Source organism: Mustela lutreola, chromosome 4 (genome assembly GCF_030435805.1).
Source record: "Mustela lutreola isolate mMusLut2 chromosome 4, mMusLut2.pri, whole genome shotgun sequence".
NCBI classification, from domain to species: domain Eukaryota; kingdom Metazoa; phylum Chordata; class Mammalia; order Carnivora; family Mustelidae; genus Mustela; species Mustela lutreola.
The window spans coordinates 42,317,896-42,345,604 of NC_081293.1; the positions used below are offsets into that span (position 1 = coordinate 42,317,896).

Consider the following 27,709-nt stretch of genomic DNA (forward strand, 5'->3'; position numbering starts at 1 on the left):
CCTGATCAATTCCCTTTGTATGCAAAACATTTGTATTATTCACATATCCTTGTCTGTTTATTTATTTTTTTTTTTATTAAAAGATTTTATTTATTTATTTATTTGACAGAGAGAAATCACAAGTAGATGGAGAGGCAGGCAGAGAGAGAGAGGGAAGCAGGCTCCCTGCTGAGCAGAGAGCCCGATGCGGGACTCGATCCCAGGACCCTGAGATCATGACCTGAGCCGAAGGCAGCGGCTTAACCCACTGAGCCACCCAGGCGCCCTCCTTGTCTGTTTAAACGAAGCAATTAAACTGCTGTTGAACCACACACCCAACAGAGCAAGTGAGTTATTTGTGCTTCTTCTCCGTAGGACATTTTGTTTTGCCTTAAACTTTTTTTTTCATCTGTATGGAAATAATCTAGTTTTGGTGTCATGTGAAAAAACTTTACACAGAAATATCTGTATTTGCTCATCCTTTTTTAGGTTTTATTGTGCTAAAAAGTAGAATTCACACAAGCAAAAACAAAACAAAAAAAAACCCCAAACCAAACAAACATGCAAAATATTTTTGTGCACACCTCTATCACACTACTTTCCACTTTTGAAATCTTGAAGGAAAAAAAAAAAATCCCAAACAAAAGTACCTGAGTTGAAAAGCTAACATTATAAAAGCTAGATTCCTAACACAAACACTGCAGACATAAATCACTCCATTGCAAAATTTATAAGTGTTTATAAGTGTTAAATAAGCATCAAAAATGAAGACACCAGAACTGTAGATCCAAAGTGTACTCCCCACCAGGAACTATTAGAAATTGTTTGGTGTCCTAGGACAGCCCTGATGTTAACTTGAAATAGATACAACCTTATCCTCAAAGCTACGCCAAACTTGCAAACACCGAGGGAACCCCATATTCAAAACTATCCTCTTCTCCTACTACCTTTAAAATGATTTTTGTGTATGTGTTTCGGTAAATTAAAGAGTCTCTCAGAAGCGACACTCGCTCTCTCTGAGATGTAGAAAAACCGATTCAGTAAATGACCATGATGAAGTCCTTCTTTGAGATGTTTCACTTTTCCTTTTAATGATCATGTACTTTTTTAATGATCGCACAGGCATGTGTGCGTCCATTTGCGCCTAACCCCTTTTAAAAGATATTTTTGGAAACTTAACCCTTGGGAACTGTTTTTCCTTTCCTCTAGACCAATCCCTGAAAACGTGTTTTTGTTTTCATTTTTTGCTTTAAGAGAAAGCAAGAGCTTTTCTGTACAAGCAACAACCTCCTTATCCCTGTATATTTGAATTTTCCAAAAATAACAGAATGCTCCAAGGTACTTGTTTGCAACTCCTGAAAAATCTCGTTACTCCCAGCAGATTCTACTATCTGGTACTTTAGATTCACTTTCTTACTGCACAACAGGTAAAGAAAGGCCCGGTGGTAGGAGCACAATTATGTACGAGACACAGCTTCACCCTTGGAAAAAAAACAGGGGCCTCCTGCTAGGGACACATCCTGCTGCTTCTTTCTCCTTCAAGGAGAAGGAACACACTCAGGGAGAAAGACAGTCCCCTGGAAGCCTCAGTTCTCAGAAGAAAAAAAAATGTTCTAATGCATTCTCATAAAACATGCAAAGAGAAAAATCCAAAACAGGAGTGAGGAGAGAGTAGCAGTGAGTTGGAAGAGTACCTAACTATTGTGTTCAAGTGAGAAACACCCCCTCAGACTGCCTGCTTCCATGCCTTGTTCCATGAGCGTAATGACAGTGCTTCCTGAAGGGAAAGAGAATGTACCATTTCCAGGCTCAGAAACCAAGCTTCTCTCTTTGTCACCTAACAGCTTTAAAATGCTTTCTTAACTCAAACTATCACTAATGTTTAAAGAAGTTTGAAGACCCAAGACTATTTCAATAAGTACTTAAACAAGTTCTAGATCAACTCAGCTTATCCATTGTCAAACTATAGGCCCGAATGGCAAATGAGTACCGTATCAGTCCCTCTTCTCCTCCCAACAGTCAACACCCCGGCACGTAATCAGTGCACTGCGTTGAAAGGAACCCTTGAGAAGCCTGGTGCAGGTCTGCCAACACTGGTGTTCTTACTGAGGCTGACAGAAAGTAACACTCCTCTCCCCATGCAGAGTTCGGGCATATTCCCAGCCTAGTCTGCCATCCTGTTTCAGACACCACCTCTCTCTTCTTGTCCACAGGTCATCACGCCTGTTGGGGGAAGGGGTGCTGAGGAAGACTTCATAAGTGAGCCGTCTCAGGATTAGGAGAGAAAAACATGCATAAGCCTGGACATTCACGCTCACGAACTTCATAAAGCAAAACAAAGGCTAGACACAACCCAGAGTCGCTTTAAAATCTCCTCTCACACACAGCAAAGCAAAACTGGAAAAACCCAATTCCACTTTCCCATCACAATTCAAAAAGGAGCTCAACCTTCTGGGGACATAGGATGTCTTAGACGTGAGCCAGAGCCCTTCCTAAAGCCCTGTCAACCGCCCCGCGGCTCCCAGAAGGCACCTCCTAGACGCCTGGACTCCCTCAGAATGCTCAACTCTGTTCCAGGTCTGAAGTCTGATGCGCAGAGGTGGCTCCGTGACGCTAGTAACGGAATAACACTTCCTTTTTTGGCGAGGAAAGCCCAATCGGTCTCAGCTAACAAGCCCTCAGCTATGGCTCTAAAAATACCCCACAACGAGTACTGTTTGGCACTTGGGTCTACTTGCCAGACAAGCTCTAGAGAACTCCACAGCACACTCCAGAGTCTCCAACAGCACCCTGAGCTCTGTCCCTGCTCTGGTGACCTCAGGGAAGGGTGTCGCTTCGAGAACATGACTTTTTTTTGTTTTTCACTTTGGAGTTCTTGGAATTCTGTTCTGAACATTTGAATTACCACTCCAGCCTTGGATTAATTACTAGCTTGGTTGAGGAATCTTCATTTGGCTTCTAGTCTGAACTATGCAAATACACGATCTGTGTGCAGAAGGAAGGACTAAAATTATACTTCAAAAGGGCTCAGTAGCTTCCTGTCTTCCTCCTTTCCCCCAAAAGAAACATCAGCCTCCTTGAATCCTTTGTTGCCAGCGGCAGGAGCGGCTCCCGGCCTGTCCGCATCAGACGCTCCGGGCTCCCTACACGTTGATGGCGTGTGCGTGCTTCTTACACAGGGGTCTGTCCTTCTTGGAGTAGAAAGGCTGCCCCTCCAGATTCACGTGGCAGACCTGAGACAGAGGAAATGGACAAGCATGAGGCGGGGCCTAGCTTTCCCCACCACAAATGCTTAATGATGTAAGCAGAGTGGACAGTCGAACTACATAACATTTAAGACTCCCAAAGAGGAACACAGAACTAAACTCAAATGAAACAAAATGGACCACACAAAAAAATACACAAGATGAAGATGATCGATGGATGCTATCCAAAGTTTACAAGAAAACAGTACAAAACCATGAGTCAATATCCACGGGCGTGATTAACATCCAAGAAAATACCATTAGGAAACTAACAAAACATATCAGAAAAGATTATCCTCACTAATATTTAAAGGAAAAATAAATTAAAGCCTCCATGAGAGACCCCTAGGTATCTATTAGTCTAACAAAATAAATAAAACAAACAAACAAAAAACCCCTTCAATCACATGTTACCTTTAATCTTAGAAGACTAGCTAAAAAACAAAAAGAAAAAAAAAGTACCAATCAACACTCAACAATGCCTACTCATGCACTGCTAAGGACACAGCTTGGTGAATCAGCTCAGCCTTCTGTAGGGGGTTTGACAATACCAGAGAGGAACGGTAAAGATGTGCCTGCCCAGTACCACCCGGGAGGGGTTCATCCTGCAGAAACTATTGCACGGAACAATGTGTGCTCAGGCCAAAACTAAAAATCACCAAAATGCCTCTCAATAGGGAGATGACTAAGTAGATTCCTACAGTACATTCTCCAATGGAATGCCACCATGAAAACGATCAATCCAATATGGAAAAGCATTGCAGGGAGACATTATATGAAAGAAAAAGAGGCAAATTGATATGTCCCCATGATGACAACATGTGAGTGCACTTTGAAGATGGAGACATCACAGAGAGAAGAAAGCTCAGTCATGTATGTTGAGGCTACTGTGGGTGAAAAGGAGGCCAGACACTCTATATACGTGATCTCATTTAATCCCCACAAAAAGTTATAGGAAAGTATGACTTGTCCCCATTTCATAAGGGAAAACTGCAGTTCATAGAGCTAAGTGTGTTGCTTAAGTCAGAGACCCAGCAAGTTGTAGAGCTGGGACTTGGTGTCCAGGTCTGCAAGACTCCAGCTCTAGCTCATCTTCCACTCACCCCACTGCAGAGAGGGGCTATGCTTACTTAAAATTGTTCTGGGCTTACAGGACTTGTATTGAGGTATCCTCTAAGTTTATTGGACTACCAGTACGTAGGCTGGCCCTGGGTGGGCAGTAGGCCAAGGTGTCAGAGTTAGCTGGGAAGTCAGTTTGGCTGGGATGGGCCCCAGGGTCATAGACAGCACTGAACAGAGGAAGTAGGCACCACACCCAGGACATGGACATCAGAAGACGTGCAAGTAGGGGTGCCTGGATGGCTCAGTCGGTGAAGCATCCAACTCTTGATTTCATGTCATGTCATGATATCAGGGCCATGAGATCAAGCCCCATGTTGAACTCCACACTGGGTGTGGAGCCTCCTTAAGATTCTCCCTTCCTCTCTCTTTCTCTCCCTCTGCCTGTCCCCCTACTAAAAGAGAAGAAGGAGGAGGAGAAGGGCAGCAGGTAGAGTTCCCATATACAGAAGGCATGAAGATAGAGAAATCATCCTCTTGAGATAAGCTAGCTCAGTGAGCATGCGACCACTCGAAGACAGTTGGAAAGAAAAGCGGCATCACAGTGGTCCCTCGTGGGCCGGTTGAGAATGTAATACTCGGGATTACACAGGGCTGACAATGGGCCCTGGGAAACAATGGTGTAAAAAAGTGACCAGAAACATCCCAGGTGGAGGCAGTGACATTGAGTGAAACCAGGCTCTTGGGGTGGCCTCAAGCTGCTGGTGAAGATGTGGAGACAAGCCTAAGATCCAACAGTGAGGATGGGTTTCATGGAGATAGAAAGGCAGCTCTGGAGTGAGTTGTCAAGGAGCTGCTTGTCAACGTCTGGGGCTCTGCCTAGTCTGGGACAGTGCTGGTTACTTGTGAGAACTGTGGGATAAGTTGGAGAGTGTATTGGGAGACTAAAGGCCCAGAAGTAAGCAAGGGCCAGATCCGCAGGGGTGGCTAATTGATAAGATGGAGCTGAGGGCAGAAAACATCACAGAAAGGTTGTGTTCAGTGTCCTGGGCTAGGAGACTCTAAGTGGGATACATGGTGGCTTCCTGGTAGAGGTCTCCCGACTACTCAGGCACAACAGGGATGGTTCAAGCTCCAGGCTCCGTGGTCAAGTGTCATCAGGGCCCGGGTGGGTAGGAATCATGGATGGTGCTGGGAGACAAGGACATCCGCCAGCTGAAGGAGCCACTAGGACTGCCACCTTCCCCTCCTGATACCCACACCAGTGGGGAAGGGTTGGAGACCCACCAAGACTTAAAGGAAAAGAGGGGCCACTCTATCCACTACCTACTAAAGATAGGCCCCACATCTTTTCCATTGGAACTAAAGTGCCAAAGCCAGATAGGAGCTTAACCCCTCACCCCAACCCACACAGCCCTTCTCAATCATCATTTTATTATTATTATTTATTTTTATTTTTATTTTTTTTTAGAAAGAGAGAACAAGTAGCGAGGGGCAGAGGGAGAGGAAAAGGTAATCTTAAGCAGACTCCATGCTCAGCACAGACCCCGATGTGGGGCTCCATCTCAAGACCCTGAGATGACCCAAGCTGAAATCAAGAGTCAGACACTTAACTGACTGAGCCACCTAGGGGCCCCATCTCAGCCATCAATTTATGTGCTTGGGACTTTAGAGAGGCTATCTTGTTCTATTCTTTAATCGCTTATAAATTTCAACTTTGTTTCCTTTCAAGATTCCAAACTCCTTGAAGGTAGCGATTTGTTCTGGCACACTTTTTTTTTTTTTTTAAGATTATTTATTTGTTTATCTGACAGAGAGAGATCACAAGAAAGCAGAGAAGCAGGCAGAGAGAGGGGGAAGCAGGGTCCCCACTGAGCAGAGAGCCCGATGTGGGGCTCGATCCCAGGATCCTGAGATCATGACCTGAGCCGAAGGCAGAGGTTTAACTCACTGAGCCACCAGGCACCCCATGGGATACTCTTCTGTCCTCCAAACTCAAGCAATATTTGGTAAGCTGAATTTGCCTAAAGTTATGTGTTCTCCTGAGATCTAACTGACGGGAAAACAGCTAATCAGCTGGGAGAGCTAGTTCTGATTTTCCTTTCTTACTGGATTTTTTTTTATTATAAGAAAATATACGCATCAAAGATGATTTAGAAATATAATGTGATGATGGGACGCCTGAGTGGCTCAGTCAGTTAAGCATCCCAGGGTCCTAGGATCGAGTCCCGCATCTGACTCCTTGTTCAGCAGGAGTCTGTTTCTCCCTCTACCTGCTGCCCTCCCTACTTACGCTCTTTCTCTGACAAATAAATATAATATTAAAAAAATAAAATAAAAAGTGATGGAAAAGGACTCCCCTCCCCCCCAACCATCAGTTTTCCAATCAGAATATTGCTTTCCAAAAATTAAAACCAAAACCATGTTCCACTTCACCATATCTTAACATGGCAGTGAGTGCCACACAGGGCCACTTTGGAGGAAGACATAATGATTCACCATGCCGATTCTCCAAAGGACAGGACTTGACTGGTTTTTCTGCATAGACCCTTTTGCAGTGCTATGGGTCTCTCGCACCTTGCCAGAACTTATTTATAATCTTGGCCTGAACAACCCTACGCTTTATTGCTTCTTCTGCTCTCTCTCTCTGGGATTTGTGCCACTGTGACTTTCAGCCAAACTCAGTGAGCTCAAGGGAGCAGACCCATGCTCACCTTTTCTGTGGTACCCTCTCCATGTGACACACACCTCTCATCAGTCCGCCCTTAGAGCACAGGCCTTCTGTGCCACTGTCTGCCCTGGACCTTCTCCAAGTCTCTTGGATCCTTCTAGAAGTCGGGCAACCAGACTTACAGGCAGTGTCTTAGGATCAGACAAGCCACGGCTTGAATGCAGGGGTCAGAGGGCCCTATGTGCCTTGCTGAGCCATGGCTCTGTGGGAGACAACCGGAAAGCCAGTATATTCACATCGTTGTCCCTTTTCAGAGGGAAGGACCTGGTGTACTCAAAGGACCCTAAAAGGCAATTAGAAAATCTATTCCAAAAGCTAGAAAATTGGAGTGTTTAGATTGAATTGTGTTATTTCCTCCCCCAAATTTATATGCTGGAAGATACTCCCTGTACCTTCAATCTACTTGGCACAGGGACACACCAATGACCTTCTTTGAAAGCAGGATCTTTGTGGATATAATTAAGGTGTAAGTTAAGATGAGGTCATTAATCCAATAGGACCAGTGTTCTTATAAGAAAAGGAGAAGCTGGGTGCCTGGGTGCCTCAGTTGGTTAAGCGAATGCCTTCAGCTCAGGTCATGATCCTGGAGTCTTGGGCTTGAGTCCCGCACCAGGCCTCCCCACTCAGCGGGTAGCCTGTTTCTCCCTCTCTTCCCTGCTCCTGCTTTCTCTCACTATCCCTGTCTCACTCCCTCCAATAAATAAATAAAAACCTTAAAAAAAAAAAAAAAAAAAGGAGAAGCACATAGAGACAGACACACACAGAAGAGGGTGCCATGCAAAAACACAGACACACATAGGGCAGGCTGCCAGGGGACCATGGAGTCCGAGACTGAAGTTCTGCAGCTATGATTCAAGAAACACCAAGGATTCCTGGCAATCGCCCAAAGCTCAGGGAGAATGCATGGCCCTGCTGTGGACGTCTAGTCTCCAGAGCTATGAGACAGTCCATTTCAGTTGTTGAAGCCTCTGGGTTTTGGTCCATTGTTACAGCAGACCTGGCAAACTCACACTCAGAGTCAACACAGTGCACTCCACGCACTGTGGAGTGTGGGAGTGGTGTAGACACTGATGTGTGTTGCTGTAAATTTTATGATGAGGGTTTCCTCTATTATAAGCCTATCAAAATGGTTCAAGTGGAAACTGCATGGATATTTGACACATGGCCACACTTTACCTTGAGCAGCACTTGTAAAACAAAACAAAACAAAACAAAACAAAACAAAACAAAACAAAAGTGGTAGCAGCACATTAATTTTCCCAAATAAAGTTCAGTCAATTGCAGACTCACATCACAGGCCTTTCTCAGGGATGAATATTTCCTAGATGTAAGGCAGAGTCTTAATGTCAGTGAACTCATTGCTGTGTCCCCTCCCCAACCCGAAGCCCTCATAAGGAAAATGCCAATTTCATGGGAAAAACGACTTGGCTGTTTGGAAGAAATAATTGGCACATGGTTAACAGTTATGTAGGGCTTATCTCTGGCAACTATGTATCAAGAACAAGACTATTTAGAAAATAAAATGATAGCCCCCATTCCTAAAGAGTCTATCAAAAGAAGAAGCCCTATCTCAGTCTTTCATAGAATGAGTCAAAAAGCTCCAACCTAGTGTTTTTTGGTGCAAATTTTGGGGAAAATCCTTGGAACACTTCATCACATTTAAAACAACTTATAATCAGAAGAAACCCCCTTGCTTTATTATTCACTGCTCCCAATGATGGAGAGCATTGCTAGTGAGGCAAGCTGCTGGTATGACAGATCCTGGGAGAGTACTCTTTTCCTTAGTGAAATGGAGAGTAACAAAAGCCCACTGGTTTAGAAGTAATTATTAGTAATAAACTTGGCTTGACTGTGACATATCCAGATACCATGGTACTTCTAAAAATGATCAGAATATCAGAGCACCAGAGTGGAAAGGGATGTAGACAGTTGATCACCTGGCCCCGCTGGGTCCCTCTTGCCCCTTCTCAGAAAGTCAGAACCCCCAGCCCCAGCTAATCACATACTGCGCAGATGAAGCAGGTGTCATGCCAGGTGTGTCCCAGGGCTTCAATAAACTTGTCACCGGCTTCCACGGGGAAATCACAGCCATGACACTTGGTGCTGAACAGATTGACGTAGTCTGAAATGAAAGGCAGAGTGAGGACCAGGCATCCAGGCAGGCTGGGAGAAGCATCCTGGACACACCAACCTGATGCCCTAACAATGACATCACACCACAAATCACTGAGCGGGGGCAGTGGGTATGATCTAACTGGTTTACTTGTTGTCTTGCAGACAAAATGCTCAGCTATATGATTGTGGTTTCTTTTCTTTTCAATCATTTGCACAGGTGGTCTATGGATTCAGGCTTAGTTATCACTCTGTGCTGGTTTGATTTGCAAACACTCTCCATACCTGTCGTTAACTTTCTACAGGGTGATTTTCTCCTTTGCCTTTACAGCCCAAACAGACCAATCCCAAAAAGAAGAAAAAAAATCATATTTCCAAATAGCTTGAAAGGAGAGCTCTTAACATTTTTAGGAGTTATATAGTATGTTATTTGCCTGGCAATTCTTCTCTCATTGGGCATTTGTGTTGATAACAATTTTTACCACTGGAAATAATATCTGAGCGACTATGTTAAGACGTGTCCCCTTCCCTACCTCACCAAAGAGAGAATAATACCATGTATTGCTTGTATAATGCTTTACAGTTCACCAAGCATTCTCGTATAGATGGTATTCTTTACTAGAATCTCAATGTCATGGTCTGTGGATTTGTATGTACTAGTTTTCTTGCCACCCTCAACACAGTGCCTGGCGCACGAGTTAGTACCCAACACATACATGTGGGATGAATAAGGGAATGGATGAACCAGTGAATCAACAAATCAATGAATGAACTCAATCTTCAAAAAACCCCTCCAAGATTGAACTAATTATTTTTCTGTTTTATGTGTGTTTTATTTTGTGGATAAGGAAACTGAGGCTCGCCAGAGTCATACAGCTGAGACACACAGCTGAGCAGGCTGGGTCCCAGCTCCACCAACTGTCTCATCTGGGCCCCGGGGGCAAGCAGGTCTACTGTCCTCAGTGGAGAATTCTTCCAGATTCTTTGAGGGATGTTTGATGTCTCCTATGAAGCCTTCATTCCCCTACAAGTGTACTTGTCTCTCCACAGCTCTGCCACAGTTGGCTTCTCCTTGCAACTTCCATGTTTCTGCTTGTGGACAGCATGGCTGCTCGCCGTCTTAGACCACATGCTGAGAGGCAGTGTGCCATGGAGGGTTATGTACTTGGGTTCTGAAGAACAAAAGCACTGAGCTCAAGTTCAAGCTCTGTTTGGGAATTGCTCCTCCTTGGGGCAAGTCACCTAACTTCTCAGTGTCTCCATTTTCTCCTCTATAGAAAGGAAGTAACTACAGGACCTAAGTCGTGGGGTTGTTTTACCGATTCAGTAAGATAACGTATGTGAATGTACTTGGCACAAAACCTCAAAAATCTTGGCTCTTACTTGTATGTCTTTATAAATGACGGAAGGAGAGAAGGAAACGTGAGTCCCGTGCCTACTCGGCACCAGTCCAATCCTAGTGCTTTTCTAAGTTTCCTGTGTAATCTTCACAGCAGCTTTGTAAAGAAATATTATTCCCACTTTAAAGATGAGGAAACTGGCTGTCAAGTTTCTGTCACCTGGCAGGAAGGAACCCTCCTCATGGACTCCGAAGTTCATCCTCTTCCATGACTTCACGTGGTCTCGTGATCTCTTTGCCATTGAGCTTTGATAAGTTATATCTCTTGGATATATTTTCCGATATACGGTTTCCCCTTTTGTGTTGAACTATGGTTTGTCATGCAAATGCTGTGTGTCACGGTCTGTGAAGCCCATCTCTGACAGACCCCTTAATTTCTCACCAGAACTAAAAACATCATTCTGGTTCCTCTACAAGGTTAGAGCAGGTTTATGGTTCACTCCGTGCTCTGTAGGAACTCGTGTGGGTGAGAAACAGGGCCATAGGCTACCCCATCTCCGTGGGAGGGCAAGCCCTGAACCCCACTTCTGACTTCTCTCTCCTTATACCTTATAGTTTCCGCATGCCCTGTACTCTCTCACCTGCCTCATGCCTGTGTGTGAACCAGGTCCTGGGCTTGGAAAACCCTCCCCACTTTGTCTACCTGTGATCCTATGGGCCAGGACTTCCTTCTGGGAAGTCCTCTTCCTCCACCCTAACCAAGAGAGATGAGATGGCCTTCCTGGGAGCTTCTCTTGGGCTTCCCTGCCTTCTCACTCCATTCATTCATTCATTTAGTCAATATCTCTTCACTGTCCATTTATGTGTTGTCATATCCTAGGATGATGTGTCCCCTTGAGGTTTTTGAGGGCAGAGACCCACTCCTAATGCTCAGTGTCTTTCAGAGGAATTGGCACAGATTTGATGGATAAACGATGAACGGGAAAACAAAGGAATGGTTAAGAAAACCTTACTAAATACTGATTCCTTCTTTCACTGTGCAGCCTAATATTAAACTCTTACAATAGAATGTCTAGTCTTTTTTTTTTTTAAGATTTTATTTATTTTTTTGACAGAGAGAGACACAGTGAAGAGAGGGAAAACAGCAGGGGGAGTGGAAGAGGGAGAACAGGCTTCCCTGCGGAGCAGGGAACCTGATGCAGGGTTCAATCCCGGGACCCTGGGATCATGATTTGAGCTGAAGGCAGACGCTTAACAAGTGAGCCACCCAGGTACCCTTAGAATGTCTAGTCTTGCCTGCTGATTGTTTTTTCTGTTATATACTTGATTCTGTATGATCTGGGGAACTGCCACCTTGTTTTAAAATTTGGTAGCACTGGTCTTGACCCTAATACATTTTTTAAAAAGTTCACATATTTCTGGGACGCCTGGGTGGCTCAGTTGGTTAAGCAGCTGCCTTCGGCTCAGGTCATGATCCCAGGGTCCTGGGATCGAGTCCCACATCGGGCTCCTTGCTTGGCAGGGAGCCTGTTTCTCCCTCTGCCTCTGCCTGCCTCTTTGTCTGCCTGTGCTCGCTTGCTCTCTCTCTGTCTCTTACAAATAAATAAATACAATCTTTAATAAAAAAAAAATTCACATATTTCATCAGTTATCAAAAAAAAAAATGAGAATATAATTGCAATTAAGTTTGTGCATGGGCCTTTCCCACCATGAATATAATCTAGTTCTTCATGTATTTATTTCTTACTTTATTTCTTCTATTAGGTCTTTATAATTTTCTTTGACTAACTCTCTTAGGCCCCAAGTTGAATTTGTACCCTGTATTTAATGGATTTTATTGCTGTTGTAAAAAGGGTTTCTTTTTTTTTTTTTTTTTTTTTTTTTAAAGATTTTATTTATTTATTTGACAGAGAGAGATCACAAGTAGGCAGAGAGGCAGGCAGAGAGAGAGAGAGGAGGAAGCAGGCTCCCTGCTGAGCAGAGAGCCCGATGCGGGACTCGATCCCAGGACCCTGAGATCATGACCTGAGCCGAAGGCAGCGGCTTAACCCACTGAGCCACCCAGGCGCCCTGTAAAAGGGTTTCTATCCAACAAATCACAGTTGCTTTCTGTTGAAAAAGGGCTTAGTGCTTTCGGAGAGCAGTGGGTCTTCAAACATTAGAATCATCTTGAGGGTTCCCCCAAGATGTGTTCCCTCAAAACACAGACTGCTGGGCCCCATCCCCTCAGAGTTTCTGATTCGGTGCATCTGGGGTGGGGCCCAGAGACCTGTGTTTCTGTGATCCTGATATTGCTGGCCTTAGGATCATGCCTCAATTCTCAAACTTAACTGAATATAGAATCATACGGGTGGGGGTAGGGTGGTGAAATTCTGCATCTGAACATCTGGGAACTGATCTTCTCTATCTTTAAAGTTTCCCAGGTGATCCTCAGATGATCAGCCTGACATGGGGCTCCATCTCATGACCCTGAGATCATGACCTGAGCTGACACCAAGAATCAGATGCCAATTTGACTGAGCCACTCAGTTGCCCCAGTAATAGCAATTTGTATTGGCACGAACACACATCTATCAATTATCCGCTAATTATCTAACAATTATCACTATACACTCACAAGAAAGGAAAAGAGATGCTTATCTTCTCCCTTTTACACATATGGAAACTGAGGCACGGAGTGACCAAGTAACTAAGTCATTCAATTAATAAGAGCTGGGAAGAGATCTCACCCATATATAAGAAATTTTTCTTTCATAATTTATTGTCAGCGAGAATAGTTTTAGTTAGCTTTGCTTTTCCCCTGGAGGAACTGGAATGTTTTCTCCTTTCTGACTTTAAAGTACACTAACTTACTGTGTTTATCTTTTGCCCTCAGACTTGCTGCCCATTCACTGTTGTTCTGTTATTCTTCATAATCAACATGCTTGCTTTTCCTTCTTCTATTTGGTGCTAGTTCTATGACCTTAACCTTCTTATCTATGGTAACTTTGTTGGACCCTGCCTCAAATCCTTTTCTGAAAAAGGCAGTCTATGGGAGCCCTTGGGTGGCTCAGTCAGTTGAGCATCTGACTCTCCATTTTTTTTTTTTTAAGATTTTATTTATTTATTTAACAGAGAGGGGGAGCTGTAGAGAAGCAGGCTCCCTGCTGAGCAGGAAGCCAATATTGGGCTCCATCCCAGGACCCTGGGATCATGACCTGAGCCAAAAGCAGACACTTAATCATCTGAGCCACCCAGGCACCCCTGACTCTTGATTTTGGCTCAGGTCATGATCTCAGAATCATGAGATCAAGCCCCACGTCTGGATCCCCCAAGGAGTCTGCTTGTTCCTCTCTCTCTCCCACTCCTCCTCTACTCCTCCCCCTATTCATGCATGTATTCTCTCTCTCCAAAATAAATAAATCAATCTTTAAAGAAAAAGAGAGGTAGTCTATGCATAAATGAGTGAGGAAGTGGCTAACTAGCTAGGATACCTGATTCTCTAATAGAGTGCTTTGTCTTCAAAATTTATAATTTACTCCAAGTTCCAAGATAAAATGTAGCATTTTAAGGAACAAAGAAACTCTGAATTCAGACGGGGCGGGTGGGATGCCGGTGGTCACAGGATACTGAAGGAACATCAGAGGAGTAGGGAAAGGGACTTTCACATGTTTGATTCTTTACACACTTTCTCTGGTTAAACACCTGCTCGTGAGGCCGGTGTTCATATGTCCCTTTGTATAGATGAGGGAAGTGAGCTCAGACAAGTTTAAACACTCACTCAGGGTTACAAAGCCAGCCCGAGGTGGAGCCTGAAATAGAACCGAAGACAAAGTCCAAAGCCAAAGCCTTTTCAGACTCCAGATCAAACTCATCTGAAAGGTTTCCCAAGTGGTTACAAGATGCCAACCAGTGATCCACATATTTGGTGCAGGGAAGGGAACAGAGATCGAATGTATAAAAAACTTTTTAAAAGGCTATCGACCCAGCCCCCACCCAGGAAAGTATGACTCTGTCATTTGGAGACTCCTGATGGTTCCATGTGAATGGACACAGGCAGGAGTTTCCTGTACCTGCCCCTTTCTCCCAGACCGTGGGGCCCCCTCCATAGCATAGTGGTCCTACCTTTCTCGCAGTAGGGCTCCCCGTCTTCCATGTGGAAGAGGCTGTTCCCGAAGGGTTTTTTGCAAGCTGCGCAGACGAAACAGGTGGTGTGCCATGTCTGTTTGAGCGCATGCATCACTTCCTAGGAGAAAGAGCCTCCGCTCGGGTCACAAAGGTTCAGGACAAAGAGGAAGTTGGGCCCTCTCTTCCTCACTGGGCCCTGGCTACTGCTGGAGCACCCCAACAGGGAGCAGGGCAGAAGAGCTCAGGGGGTGGGCCTTGGACGTACTGAGGAAAGGCCCAGGGAGGGAAGCAGAGGAGTTCGCACTCAGGTAGCACCTGCTGGGTGCCATGTTCTGTGTCAAAATCATCAGAGAGGTGGTTATATTGTCTGTGATTCTGAACCCTCCTATCAAAGCTGCTGATTACGTCACTTTACCAAAGGAACATGGAGGGGTCAAGGCCACATGTGGGTGCATGGCAAGGTCAGTCTATGAAGTGATAACTTGCTTTGCAGAAGCTCCACCAACACTTCAGGCTGTGTGGCCCAGGCAAGTTATCATCTCTCTCTCCAAGTTCATTTGCTCCCTGGTTCACTGGTGGCAAACCAAGTCCCTTATAGGATAGATGGTTGTTCTCTCTCTGTTAGCGGCCACTTCTTGGCTCCATAATGGGACCCCACAATCTTGGAGAGGGAGAGAGATTGGTTAGGGAAGAGACAAAAGTCAGAGGACTTACCCCCATGATTTTGGTGTTGCACTTGGCACAGATTGGCGCAAAGAACTGTTCGTAACAGCGCTCGCAGTACACGTTGTTCTGTTCCTCTACGAAGCACACGTCCGCCAGGGAGGTCTTGCAGTAGGCACAGTTGAACTCTTCTGGATGCCAGGAACGGCCCATGGCTACCAGAAAGGGGCCCCTGGGGAAGCAGAGAATGGCATCTTAAGGCGGGCCCAAAAGCTCAAGGCCCACTGTTTCAGAACCCCCAATACTTGTATAACCCTTCTAAGGAACTCATGTGAAATTCAGCTAAACTCTACACAAAAAGATATTCATTGTTGCATCAATAACACTAAAGAAAAACAGGGAAGCAACTCAAATATCTACCAGCAGGGGACAAGGAAAGCGTATTATAGCTATCGAGTCAGTTGTACAAGAAAAGCCAAGACGACCATGCCAATGGCTGACGTTTACTGAGTGTTTACTCTGTGCCTGGCACTATTTAAGAAGAAATGCATGTGTTCACTTGTTTAGTGCTTATAACAATCCTAAGAAGTAGGATTATGGTGCCCACTTTCAGATTAGGGAACTGAGGCACAGAGAGGTAAGTGGTTCAAGGCCATAGTGCTAGTACAGCTACGGTAGCGCAGATCCAGGTTGGCAGTCAGAGCACTGGGACTATGAGGAAATGTTGTACATCTTAATTTTTACTTTTCTGAACTCTCTAATTATTCTCTAATGAGCATGTGTTGCTTTGTTTTTAAGTAAAAGTATATTTATTGCATGTATACGCCCTCCTCCCCAACACACATATCCTGTAAACATACTATGTCCAAACGAGTGTCACCTAGGTCCATGAAATGACTTGTTTTCCTTTTAGGGTGGCAGATGTCCACCAAAGCCCTGAGCAGCACTGGCCTGACTGTGAAAAGACCCAGAAGGAAGCCTAAACGAAAGCTGGGTCAAAACTAGCCCTGTCAGCCAGCTTGCAACACGCCCAATAAACCCAACAACAAGACCTGTGATTCCCAGAACCCGGCCTTAGCCCAAGGGGGAGGTCCTGGCACCAGGCACTGTGCTGGGAGCTTCATCCACTTACCTCATGGAATTCTCCTGCCTCCTGAGGGAAGTGGCTGTCTCATAGGTATGGAAGCCAAAGCTCAAAGAGGGTCAGACTAGGTGGCAAGCCAGAGGAGCCTGAGGCTGCCTAGTAGAAAGCCTTCTCCCTATCCCTGCCCTCCCTCTCACCCCCTGCCCCACCACAGAGTTCAGATGGTGCACAAGCACCCACCACCCCCGCCCAGGCTCCCAGAGCGCTGACTCCATGGCACAGCGGGACCATACCTGATGACGTTATTACAGTGGCCACAGAGTGGAGTCCGGCTGCTGGCTGGGAAGCGCTCAGCCCGCTGAACGATGCCCCTGGCCAGGGGAGACACTTGGGGCCCCACAGGGGTGTAGGCAGGGGTCCCTCGGGGCAGGGTTTGCTTGCTGATGGAGGTGGTACTCTTGCCAGGGGCAAACTTCTGAGAGAAGCTGTCGTCTGACACCCATGGGGGGCGGCTGGCAGACTCCACAGGGCCCCCGCTGTAGGCCCCTGCTGAGGGGGCAGGGTTATAGCTTGGGGCTGGTGAGGGGGTGTAGCTTGGAGCCGGGGAAGGGGAGTAGGTGGGGGCAGGCGAGGGGGTGTAGGGAGCTGGGCTATAATTGCCCCCTGGGGATGGGCTGTACGTGGACACCGGCACTGCAAAGCCAAAAACAGCCAAAGAAAAATATATCAGGGATTCATTTCCCCAATTTCCCCCATGCCCAGCCAGAAAACTGTAAAAGGTGACTTTAATATTAGAGCAGTACAGTTCCAATTTTGATGGAAGACATGTTCCTGAACTTTTTGATGCCCCAGATTTGAGTTTGCAGCAGGGAGCTAAGGGAGATAGAACAGAGCCCACGGGAGCCTGGACAGGGCTGGGAAAGGGACAGAGCTATAAATATCTGCAGCTGTGTGGGGTGGGGCCTAGCCAGGCCTGGGCTTCCAGAAGCCTGCAAAAGACAGGGAATGGGGGTGGGGGGCGTGCCAGGCAAGCCTCATATCTGGTTCCCCTGGGCTGGGAAGGGGGTGGGAGTGGGTCAAACTTGGCCTTGACTGGAAGATGCTTTCAGCTGCACTCTGACCAGGGATTTGACATCCACAATGCCTCTCTCACATGTGTTTGCTGAACTTGGCCCTAGTCCAGGCTTGGGGACAAAGTAGATGATGGGGCAACTGGGTTCTCAGGTTCAGGTTTCACTTTTAGCTACAATCATTTTCTTGAAAAACACTGTAGCTTCATTTGCATTGGGGGAAATTTCCCCTTGGTTTGATTGGGGTGGGGGTCTTGAGGGAGCCATTCAGAGGGAACCTGGGCAGAGATATTGGGGAGACACAGCCTAGGTCTCGCTGCTCCCTCATTCTGTGGCTGGCTCTGGAAGGCCCATGCTCCTCTACACCACTTTGGGGGAAACACAGTATGTCTGAGAGCATGTGAAATTACCACGAAAGAATGCAGGAGAATATACCGCCTCACTTCCAGAACCCCTTCCTCCAGCTCTCCCAGAGCTAATACCCTTTTCCAGAGACAACACAAAGGAGCACGGCAGCTGCTCACCCAAAGCCTTCTGAGGCCTGGACTCTCAAAACCCAGGTTTCCAAGTTCTGCGGCCCTCCCGCTGGGGATCCTGCACACACATTCCAGTCGGCTTCCTCTTCTAGGCAGGGAGGCTCCAGAAGCCTCACCTCAGCTCACAGTCTGTGCCTCTGGAAAGAGGCCTCATTCCTCCCATCCTCGGAAGCAAGTTGGGGCAGCCTCCCTCCATTCCTGAGCCTGCTTAGGTGAGTGGACTATGTTGAGGGGTGCGGACACAGTCCCCCTCATCTTTCAGCCGAGAAAGGAAGGTCTTCCTCAGGGCTAAAGTTCCCCACCTGGCCTTTGGTCTCTCCCACCTGGTTCTCCGGGCCCACCTTGGGTGGCCTGTGGCATGCTGTTCCAATTCTATTGTGCTACTCCCAGATGACTGGCCCCTCAGTGCTGGGTAACACAGGAACCCCAATGCTGGGCGGGAGGGAGCAGGCCTGTGTTATTGAAAGGGGAGGGGGTAAAATCCTCCACAGCCCTACTTTGGAACCATGTTGGGAGGGATGCTGGCTCCTAAAAGTAAAACCCTCTCCAGAAGGAATCAATCTTCTTCTCACTTACTAAGGGAGTAGACTTGGCACATAACAAGTCATCTGGTTTAGTCCTCTTTAGGGTTGAGGTCACTGAGGCTCAGACAGAGCCAGTAAGTGGCAGAGTGAGTGTCCAAAACTGTTCCATTACCCCAAGCTACCTCTGTAAAGAATACAAATCTAATTCCAGAAAATCTTGGTGCACCACGTCATTGAGGAGTAACTATCAACTTGGAGGAGGTCCCATGCTCTGGCATGTAGCACAGCCATCAAGAGCCCTAGATTCAAGTCCCAGCACTACTACATCCTGGCTGTGTGTCCTTGGACAAGTTCCTTACCATCTCTGGGCCTGAATGTCCTTTTTTAAAAACAGCATTAATAATTCTTAGTGCCTCACAGGGTGGTTATGAGGTTTCAAGGGGACAAGAAAAATAAAGTGTTCAGCCTAGTGCCTGGCACAGTGCATACATCATTTCATGTTAGTGAGGGTGGTGACTTCTGGGTCTCAGGGTCTGGGTGAACTGTCAGCTCAGCTTACTGCCTGATGGTCACCTGAGGGAACCCGTCCAGGGAAACTGTGGGATGTTGAGGGTGGGGAAGGGAGATGTGATGCCCTGAAGTCAGATAACCTGGGACTGAGTCTGTCACCAGTGGTAGGAAGTATGATGCCCCTGTCCGCTTCAAAGGGAGTGGTGGGGACCTCCTGGGGAGACATGATGCATGCACTGTGCAAACTTGTGAAGCCCAGATTCTGCGTGTTGCCCCCCTTCCTAACAACCTTGCATAGCAGCCAAGTGCCCAGAGCAGAGCGCCTCAAAGTGCTAGGGCAGGGGTGATGAGGGGAACGCCACCAGGGAGGGGTGTGGGGAGAGGTCATCTAGCAGATCTTCAGAGCAGCTTCATCCCTCTCTATTATATATAATGGGGTTCTAAGCAAGATTTTGTCCCCTGCTTTTTTTTCTTTCTAAAGTGGGGGAATCTCTGCAGAAAGGGATTAAGAATGCAGCCGTAATCCTGTGCCAGTGCACAGCCCTAGGAGGCAGTAAGCACTTGAAATGTGGCTAATCCAAATTGAGAAGTGCTATAAATGTAAAATACACACCCGATTTCAGGGCTTAGCACAAGAAAAGAATATAAATATCTCATTAATCATTATTTTATGTTTGACATATATTGAAATGATGTTTTGAATATACTGATAAATAAAATACGGTAACGTGATTTTCACCTGCTTCCTTTTCCTTTAAAAATGTGGCTAACTAGAAAATTTATTTTTATTGGACGGTGCTGCCCTCACCAGCACAGTGGCTACCTGGTACTGATGGCTTCCCCAGGCCAGCTCTTTACGTGTAGTACTGCATGTAAATCTCACTGCAAGCCAGAGAGGCAGAGAATATTTTCTAGCCCATTTTACAGGTGGAGAACTGAAGCTTGGTGAGTCTAAGTGACTACTGGAAAGTTAGGGAGCTGGGGCAGCAGGACTCAACTCCAGATCCCCTGCTTAACCACTCCCTAGGCAACCAAACGGGCGTTAGCACGCCCCTTCCAACTCAGGCCCTTGCCCACTTTTCGTGCTCCCCTCCAGCAACACAAACCCCATTCCCTCTGCCTGGCAGAGGTTCTCTTCCCTCCTCCGGAAGGCCTTCCAGACTCCCTGATCCAGCCCCGTCTTCTAAGCCCTTGGGAAAGGCTCAGCAGGTCAGAGGCCTGCCAGAATCTGGACCCGGGTGGGCTGCCCTAGGGACTTTCGGTTTCCCGAGGCTCAGGCCGGCAGCTCCCCACTTCCACACCGCGTCCCCCAACTCTAGCGGGGTGAGAATGGGAGTGCGAGGAGCGGCGGCCTCCCTGTCCCCTTCCCTCTGCGCCCTTCCTCCTGGCTCTGGCCGCGCCACCCCAGACGTGCCAAAAGGGAGACCTGATATCCCATCTCCGAGCCCGGGGCTGTTGCTATTTCTGCTTGACGGAATTAAGCCCGTCTAAATTAGAAGGTGATATTTCATCTCTAATTGGCAAGTTCAAAAGGCCCCTATCGCACTTGGCGGCCTCGGGAATGTGTAATTAAACAAGGTGATTTCTGACTCATTCCAGGTCGGGCCTGGCTCCCCGCGAGCGCCGGCCCCCGCCCGCCCCGCGGGCCGACGTGGCCTCCCCCGGCCCGCTCCGGGCCCCTCCGCCCACGGCGAGGCCTCCCCGGCCGCCTCCCGGGCCCCAGGTGCTCCGGGGAGCGGCCGCCCAGCCCCGGCGCCACCGATGGCAGCCGGGCTGCGAACGTCACCCTCGGCGCAGAGGAGTCCCGCGGGGGAGCTGCGGCCCGGCCTGGGTCCGCGGAGGACAGGAGCGGCTCGGGCCAGCGTTCCCTGCTTCTCCCCGGGCCGCCTGCCAGCCGCCCGGCCTCCCCGGGAGAGGGGCGGAGGCCGGTCGCCTCCTTCCCCGCGGGCAGGCATGAGTTAACGTCTGCACCGCCTGGGAACGCTGAGCGGGGAGGCCGCCGCCCGGGGCTCCGGCACGTCTCGCCCGCCTGGGCCCCAGCCCGGGACGGAGCGGAGGGGCGCCGGGCTGGGGGCCAGGCGGCGGGCGCCCCCGGAGCCGTGCTGCCCCCTGGCGGACCTGCGGGGGAGAGCCGGCGCCCGGAGCGGGGGCGCCGAAGCCCGGGTCCGCCCCGGAAGGTGCCGGGGAGGACCCGCCTGGGAAGGGAGCCCGGGCCGGGACGGAAATGCGCTCCTGGCGCGGCGACAGAGCCTCGCCTCAGCCGGCTGCGGCTCCCCCAAACTCCTTTCCACCCTGCCCGCCGTGGTCCCGGTCTCCGCAGGGCAGCCGCGTCCTCCAGCTCCCCCGGAGAGCTTCGCCATGGCAGCCAGCTCCGAATTGCTCCCTAATCCTGTGGATTCTAACCTCAGAACTTTGTGTCCCTGCGTCTGAAAGGACAGGGAAGGGCGCTTCCTGTGTGCCAAGTACTCGGCTGGGTGCTTCATTTCGTCCCCAGAATACGAGGTCTACACAGCTGCGTGCCCATGTTTCAGAGCGGGGAACGCCGGCCGCGAAGACGAAGGGCTGTGCCTTGGAGGAGGCAGAGCGGACCCCCGCACCGGGACCCGCCTGATGCTGAAGCGGCTTGCCCACACTCAACCCCGCCGGCGGAGCGAGCTTTATAGGAGGAGGGCTGATGACGGCTCCTGGCTCCTCGGCCCTGCACCTCAAGCCTAGCCAGGCCCTTCCTGCTCAGTCCCTGTCTGACCTCCCCCTAACCGCCCACGCAGGATCCTCTCTGCCGACTCTCCTTTTCCTAACAGGATTTGCTCCCCAGTAGGGACTCGACCTCATGACTTCTTGACCAACTCTGCCTCTCCTGGGTGATATAGAGAAGCCCCCTCCCATCCCCTCAGAGTTAGCTACCCCGATTCTTTCCCAAGCATGTCCTTAACTTCCTCACCCCATCACGGTTCCCATGTGTGAAAAAGGTGTGGGTGTAATAACTTGGGAGGGGGAGGGGAACAGTTTGGATATTATTACAAGTGGAAAATGTCATTATTGCTAGAATATTTATGGCCACCATGGCTGTGAAGAGAAAATGTTGAAAGTATAATGCTTTAAATGAAAAGTGTGTGCCCACCTCAAATCCTATCTCAGCCATCCACGGAACTGGCATGGGCCCCCCATGGGAACCATTGTGACCCATGACCCCTGGGTTCAGTCACCAGAGTGCACAGTTCACCGCCTCTCTCCATGCCACTCCTTACCCCTGGCTTGAGTTCCTTACCAGCATTCATTCATTCATTTATTCATTCATCTACTACCTTCGCTGAGCTTCTCCTCCGTGCCAGGCCTGAGTCAGGCGCTGGGGAGACAGTGAAGAAAATCTCCACAGCCCTGCCTTCCCGGAGTTCAGAGTCAGAATCCAGAGGGAAGAAGGGGATGGTGATGTCAGCCCTGGACGGCTGTAGATGCCCAAAGCCCTGCTGTGGACATATCCACTAGACCAGGGCACACAAGACCTTCCACAACCCGGAGAGATGGCAGCTAAAGAGCCCTTAGCTTCACTGAGCAGGGGGGCTTCACTGAGGCAGGGGGCAGGTAGGCAGGGGACAGTGAGGTGAGAAACTGAGAATTGCCCCCAGGTTCTGGGGAGCAGGCCAAACTTTACCAAGGGAAGAGGAGACATGGCGCTGAGTCCTCATCACTGTGAAAGGGCGGGGACCAGAGGGATGGAACAGATAGCCGAGAGCTCTGCGGCCCGCTGACCCTGTGCCAGCCATTCTGTTGCTGATCACGGGTGCTCTCTGGGCCTCCACTATCCTGCCTCAGCTGAGGAAACCAAAGACCAGACAGGATGAGCAGCTCGCCCCGGGTCACAGCATGGTTCAGTAGGTCTGTCCAGAGCCCACAGCATTTTCATGACACCTGCCCGTCTTCCAGCTTGAATCAGACCCACACTCCTGGAGAAACAAGCTCTCTTCCTTCACCTTGAGCCTGGAAATCCCCAGCCAGGACCAGGATCTTCCTGAGAGCTGGGTGGCTCCATCCCTGGCTGGCACCGCATACTTGTCTGCCCAGAGCCAGAGGCAGGCTTCTTTGGATGCTGCCCCACATGTGGAAGAAGGAGGGCTGAGCCTCCTTGGCAGGGCCTCACTGGCCACCAACCTTTTGGGGATGTGGCCTAGAAACCACATCCGGCCTGAGAGCCTCCCCTCCATTCTGCCTCTCACCTGGCTGGTAGACAGAAGGCCGGATGCTGGCGGTGGTGACAACCCGGGGCTTGGGCGCAGGGGCAGCTGAGGCCTCATTGTATGTATGAGTGGCAGGTGCTGGAGATGTCGCCTTGGCGGGACTGTAGGCAGAGGCCTGGGGCCTGGAACCAAGGGAGGGGGGAGGAGTTAGTAGCCAGAAGCACAGCCCTACCCAGGCCCTGGGGCCTGCAGTCCTGGCAGGCTGTCTCCCCCAGCTTCAGGAGCTTCTGTGAGGAGGAAACCTGACAGAAGTCATCCCAGAGTTGCCAGAGGCTGTAAAGGAAAGACCAGAGCAGTCTTCGCAGGGAAGAAGCGGCTCCATGGGGGCTGAGTGTTTGTGAGCCTGGTGAGAGCAATACAGCCCATTGCTAGTGCTATCACCTTAGGAGAGAGGGAGGAAAATCACCGGCTTGCCAGAGAGACACAGAGAAAACCTTCACTCCCTGGGGAGAGACTTCCAGGGTGGGGCCAGGGCTGGAGGGGGCAGTAGCAGGAGAGAGGAGACAGATGAGGTGGTCAGAGCTACCCCTCTCCCTCAACCTTCTGACCTTCTGGGGCACAGCCTCAAACCACTGGCCGCCTCCCCATTCCCCTTCCCGCATTGCTGGAGGGAACTGCCAAGTCTCAGGTTTCTGAGTGCTCCAGGGAGGGCTCAAGGGGAGCCAGGAGACACAACCCCCGAAAAAACCACACACACACAGGCATCTCTTTACAGAATTCCTGTTGCCCTCTTCCCACTGAGTTAGCTGCCAAGGGGCCTAGAGCAGCCTTTTCCCACTTGTGACCCAGGAACCATGGGACCTCAGTGAAGGGGGGAAAGTGCCCCAGTTCGTTGCCCTCAGGAAATGCTGTCCTTGGCCTCTCCCTTTGAAGAGCTAAAAGTTCCAAGAACTGGAGTTAAGCAGCATGTTCAACTTTGTCTCATCCAGTGTTTCCCAGTTTCATTTGTCAGTGAACTACCTGCCCCCCCACTTTTTTTTTTTTTTTCCATTTAAAACTCAAGAATACCTTACTGAACACATCCTTTGTTTCTCTCTACATCTTTCAGATACCACTGGGGGCCACGTGTCCCCAGGGCAAATGGGTCATTGATGGGGATGTTAGAGAAGTGAACCCTTGCTAATATGTCCCTGTCCCCCAGCCCCTGGTTTCCTGCCTTCCTTCCAATGCTCCCGATGGGCCCAGGTGCTGGGCAGAGTCAAAGGATAAGAAAGTATATTCTCCAGGGCTCTGAGCTAAGGACCCACCCCTGAGCTCCTGAGTGGATCCAGAAGCATGTATGGTGCTGCCCAGAGGGTATGGAGGTAGAATGAGCCTCAGACAGCCAGTGTCCTGGATGTGGGAGGTGTGTAGACTTACCGTGCCAAGTTACCATGTTGCTGACTGGGTGAGGCCATTGTCTTCCCTCCCGGGGCCTGCCTGCCCTGCTCTGATACACCACAGTGGAGTAGGGGCCTCAAAGGAAGAGGAGGAGGCAGTATCCCAGGGGTGCCCAGCTTCTAGTGCAGTGGAAGGCCTAGGGTCAGTGGGGCTTAACCAGGCTCTCCCAGCAGTGGAGGAAGCTTTCCCAGCATCCCAGAGCTAAAGGTCCTGTGTCAGGGATTGGTACTAGGGGAGGAAGCAGAGGCTTAAACCATCGAGCAAGGATTCTAAGGCCATGCCAAGAAAGGCTGGGGTGTCCATTCGCCTCCCACGGGCTCCCTCTAGCTCCATCTACCCTTGGGCAAGAAGGGGAGGTGTTTGGGCCCAGAGTGTGGTTCCTTAGTCCTTTCTGCTCTGGCCTGATGCTGGGAGCCCTCCAGTTGTCTCTCTGACCTCTACCTAGGCCTCATCTCCCTTTGCAAGGCAAAGGAAGGAAGGGTTTATCCTGTGGAGGGAGCCCTGAGGACCCCAGGACACAGATGACACAGAGGCCTGAAGCACAGTGCTGGAGCTCACCCTTGACCAGGGCCCCAGCGTCTGGAGCTCCTCCATCCAGCCAGGGAGGCATCTCCCCACTTAACAACAGAGACATTTCTTACCCTCTTCAAAGTGTCTTCTGTGTGTCCTTACCTGAAGAGATTTTGTGTGCAGAGGGGAAGCAACTTGCTAAGTGACCCCAGGAAGCTGGAATAAAACAACCCCTGGAGGCCCAGAGTGGGCTCACCCTTGAGACGAGCTGGGCTGAGCAAAGGCTGGGCCTGGCACCACCTAGGTCCTTGTGAAGCCGGGAAGGCGGCAGCACACAGGTCTGCAAGCCACTCTGCCCACCCTTCATCCTGCCTCAAGCCAGGGACCTATGAATCCTGACCCAGAGAGGCATGACCTTTCCAGCAAAACCCTGGGAGGGGAACATGGAAAGCTGGGAAAGCTGGCTCTGACCCCAGACACCAACTTGACAGCTTCCTCTGCCCCAGCAAGAGTTGGGCCTGTCCAGCCGTTACACAGCCTGGCCATGCTAGAATGACTCATCTGGCCTACCCCCTCCACCTTCCTGCAACCCCCTGTACCCTTCACAAACTGCAACCCCCATTGCCCCCATCCCCACCCCAACCTTTGTTGGGTATCCAGGAGGTCAGATTGAAATGATACTTGAGAGCATTTTATGTGCTGGGTGATTTACGCACACTTTTCTCTGTCCCAACCCTCAAAAAAGACATTGTATTAAGTATCTTAGCAGGTGAGGAACTAAGCTGCAGAGAAATGAAGTCACTTTCTGCAGTGGTGGAGCAGAGACTTAAGTCCCATGACATAGGCTGCCTCTGGAGGTAGCATGCATTCTATCAAGAGATAAAGAAAGAGGGCAAGTTAGTTGCTAAATATCTGCCCAGACCTGGCATGCCCAGGTCAACACTGCCTCTGCTCCAGAGAGCCTTCCTTGACTTCCCCAGACCACAGGGACAATTTCTATTCTCCCCCTTATCCCAGTTCCAGGCCTCTGTTATCTGCGTGTGTGTGTGTGTGTGTGTGGGTGGGTGGGTGGGTGTGAGAGAGAGAGACTTTATCACTGTCTCAGAACACGTGCTGGCGGTCAAGGCAGCATGTCCCTGTCTCTGTCCTGACCCGCATAGTGTGCTCTCCTGCAGGGACCCAGGGTCTGCCCTTCACGCTCAGCACCGGGCAGTGCTAGGTTTGGCTTTCCAAGGACCCAGAGTCCTAACCACCTTGGACGAGCTTTTCCAAGGGCTGGACATAGTTGTCAACAGGTAGACCCAGGTTGAGCCTTTCCTGACTCCCTCACCTGAGGTCACGGCTGGCACGTGGGGGGCCAGTTACCTTGGACTGTCCGCAGGGCTTGAGGCAGGGGCTGCAGCAGAGGCGGTGGCAGCATGGGCAGTGGCTGCACTCAGGGGTGGCGAGGCGGCCCCGGGAGGGGCAGCAGCAGGCGGCTGGGCGGAAGCGGGCAGCAGCGGGGTGGCGGCCTGGCTGGTACACACTGGAGCATGCGCAATAGGGGTGCTGACGAGGCGGGACCAAGAAAGACAACAGGTCAAGGGGGTCCCGTATACACTGGAGCATGCGTAATAGGCATGCTGATGAGGCAGGACTGAGAAAGACAACAGGTCACGGGGGTCCTGCTGTATGGGGATGGTGCTGGCAGCAGAGACAGGCTGGGCGGAAGGCACCATCCATACTGCAAACAGGGTAGAATCACCCAGAAGGCGTGTTTCCAGGCTCAGGGAAGGAGCCTCCCAGGACCCAAGAGGGAAGGGCTCAGAGTACTTGAAGGTCCATAGTCACATCAAAAGTATTCTCAAGCCTGGCTAGTTTCCACACAACCCCCTGCTCCCAATTTCTGTGTACTTCCTATCTTGTCTTTCTCCATATATAAAACAAAAACACAGTGTGGTGGGAAAGTAGATTGAATTACCAACCAAGTTTCCTCACCCATCCTGTTTTCCTTCCCATTTTGCCCTTCCCCATTTAGTCAGAGGCATGCATTGTGTCTGAGAAGAGATGGGACATGGCACAAAGCAGAGGTAAGACATGTGCAGGCCCAGGGCTTCGACTGTGGAGTTGTGAGAGGCTGGGCATCAGGCTGCAGATGACTCAGGCCCCTGAATGCATTTGGAAGATGGACGAAAGCTACCATGTCAGGCAGGTCCAGGGCATCAGAACAAGAAAGGGGACAATGTGGCAAAGGGGATTCAAGGAGAGAGGGAGCCATGTCCCTGTTCTGGATAAACCCTGGGGATGTAGCAGGACCCCATGGTGAAGAGGCAGGCAGACCCAAGACAGCCCAAAGATCCCCAGGCCAGCGGGTGACCTAGCACCCGGAGAGGGTTTCCCCCACACCCCCTGAGAGTCATGGACATGGTCCTGAGTGCCCGTGCAGCTGAGAGGCACTGGGAACTAGAGAGGGGCTGCTCTGCGGTGTCACCAGCACAAGACCACGTGGGCTGGGAATATCCCAGCAGATGTCATCCCAGGCAGACCACCACCAAAGACCAAGGACCCACATGCCCCACCCCACTCTGTAAGCACCTTTTCCCCCAGCCCATTCAGACAAAAGAAAAGCATCAGAGCCTCGGGTGA

General features: G+C 49.7%; 1 protein-coding gene across 7 annotated transcripts in view; it reads right to left on the reverse strand.

Moving 5' to 3' along the window:
- Window positions 1-1,515: 1,515 nt before the first annotated feature.
- Window positions 1,516-27,709, reverse strand: part of LDB3 (LIM domain binding 3) — a 59,318-nt gene continuing 33,124 nt past the window's right edge. For 4 of the 7 annotated variants that reach the window (XM_059169708.1, XM_059169714.1, XM_059169709.1 and 1 more), the window contains 6 exons: window positions 23,174-23,316; window positions 16,613-17,012; window positions 15,287-15,467; window positions 14,570-14,690; window positions 9,021-9,136; window positions 1,516-3,212 (listed from right to left, as the gene is read on the reverse strand). In XM_059169708.1, coding sequence (XP_059025691.1) covers window positions 3,123-3,212; window positions 9,021-9,136; window positions 14,570-14,690; window positions 15,287-15,467; window positions 16,613-17,012; window positions 23,174-23,316 — 1,051 coding nt within the window. In that variant the 3' untranslated portion in view covers window positions 1,516-3,122. Of the gene's footprint in view, window positions 3,213-9,020; window positions 9,137-14,569; window positions 14,691-15,286; window positions 15,468-16,612; window positions 17,013-23,173; window positions 23,317-26,449; window positions 26,633-27,709 lie in introns of all 7 variants that reach the window. The other 3 variants (XM_059169705.1, XM_059169706.1, XM_059169707.1) reach the window with 1 other exon arrangement.